General features: G+C 39.5%; 1 protein-coding gene across 1 annotated transcript in view; it reads right to left on the bottom strand.

The window, feature by feature from the left end:
- The window catches only part of LOC106000662 (histone deacetylase 8), a 264,784-nt gene extending 264,611 nt beyond the window's left edge, over nt 1-173 (bottom strand). The window contains exon 1 of the mRNA XM_013035949.1: nt 44-173. Within this exon, the coding sequence (XP_012891403.1) occupies nt 44-149 (106 nt within the window). The 5' untranslated portion in view covers nt 150-173. The remainder of the gene's footprint in view (nt 1-43) is intronic.
- Between the last annotated feature and the right edge of the window lie 1,497 nt (nt 174-1,670).

Below are 1,670 nucleotides of genomic sequence, written 5' to 3'. Positions count from 1 at the left end.
GGGGGCTGTTAAGTCTCCCATCATTGCCTGGGAAAGATGTTACCTAGTCCATATTCTATGGAGTCGGGATGATCCTCGTCCCCTTCTTGGCTGATCTTCTGGAGATGCTGTAGGTAGGCATCAGTGTAAAAGGTGGCCATCTCCTCCATGGAGGCCACTTTGGGCTTCACTATCCTAATAATAACAGAGACAACAAAGAGAGGTAAGTGAGTCAGACCCAGGATATTCCAAAGCTGGAGACAGGAGCCAGTAATGTGAGAGGTTAAAATACAACTCCCAGGTCTGGTTCCAGTGAGCTGATGTAATAAACAAATTTGGTTCCTCCCTTGTACTGGACATACTCTACTTTCATATAAAGTATTGACCTCACTAATAATGGACAAAGGACAGATTTCTTTCTCCTAGTTATAAATAGGCAAAAATAAGTGAGTAATTATATTTAAGTTAAACCAATTGTCAGGAATCAGATAAACCATATTCTATGAGTTATAATTTTTTTGAGTTGTAATTTTTATGACAAGCCAGTAAGCAGAGATATCTCCACTTGAATTAATTGCCAAATGGGATATATAACCCTTTCACCCAAGTCTTTATTTTGTTTACTTATTTATTATAGTTTTGGTGCTGGAAATTGAATATAGGACCTTGCACATGCTAAGCATGTACTGCTGAGCTACATCGTGGCTTCTTATATCTTATTTTAAAAGGCAGCCAGGTTATCATGGATTAGAATTTGGAGTGTATACATTAACTGATCTATACAGTTTTCTCATTGATAAAATAGGGAACTGCATGGGACTTGTGAAGAGTAATGTGTGTGCCAGCACTGGGATTTGAACTCAAGACTGGGTGCTATTCTTTAGCTTTTTTGCTCAAGGTTGATACTTTACCACATGAGCCATAGCCCTGCTTCTAGCTTTTTACTGATTAACACACTTTTCTGTCCAGGCTGGCTTCAAACTGCAATCCTCAGATCTCAGCCTCCTGAGTAGCTATGATTACAGGCCTCTGCCACCAGGGCCCAGCTCACAAACAAATTCTTTGTGGTTAAATATCATCGATACTTGAGGAAACAAATTAAAAAAGTTTCTATACTTGGCCCTTCCCATCTATCTCTGAAAGGAAAAAGCGGGGGGGGGGGGATTTGAAACTGGGCTTTACTCAGAACCTTTCAACCTTCTCCTCATAGGAAGTGACAAATAGGAGCACATAAGAGCATAAAAGGACCTGCCCTAGTGATAGGCCTTAATTCCTCTGACCTCTAGCTGCTTGTTCTCCACTTTTTCTTTGTATCCTCACTGTACCTATGTTCTCCAGCCCTTGCAGCTGAAAGGGGTTTCTAGGGACCAGCAACACCAACATTTCCTGGGAACTTCTTAAGAATGCAGAACTTCAGCCTTACCCCAGACTCAGTGAATCAGAATTAGTATTTAACAGCTGATTTTTTTAGAACAATTCAGCAAAATGAAATTCCGGTTTATTGAACAAACTTTGTTTCATATACACATCAAACAGGTCACTCCTCCTGCTCTCCCCCCCCAAAAAAAAAACTCAGCAACATCATAGACAAAAAAAGGGGGAAAAAGAATCCTTTTTTGTCTTTTGCCTTTTTAACTATCTTATATAAGTGAACTACTTTATAGTACAGCTAAGAATATATACACAAAAAA

This window comes from Dipodomys ordii, unplaced genomic scaffold, assembly GCF_000151885.1.
Source record: "Dipodomys ordii isolate 6190 unplaced genomic scaffold, Dord_2.0 Scaffold232, whole genome shotgun sequence".
NCBI classification, from domain to species: domain Eukaryota; kingdom Metazoa; phylum Chordata; class Mammalia; order Rodentia; family Heteromyidae; genus Dipodomys; species Dipodomys ordii.
The sequence above is the reverse complement of the archived record's forward strand: the minus strand, read 5'-3'. Positions and strand labels throughout refer to the sequence as shown.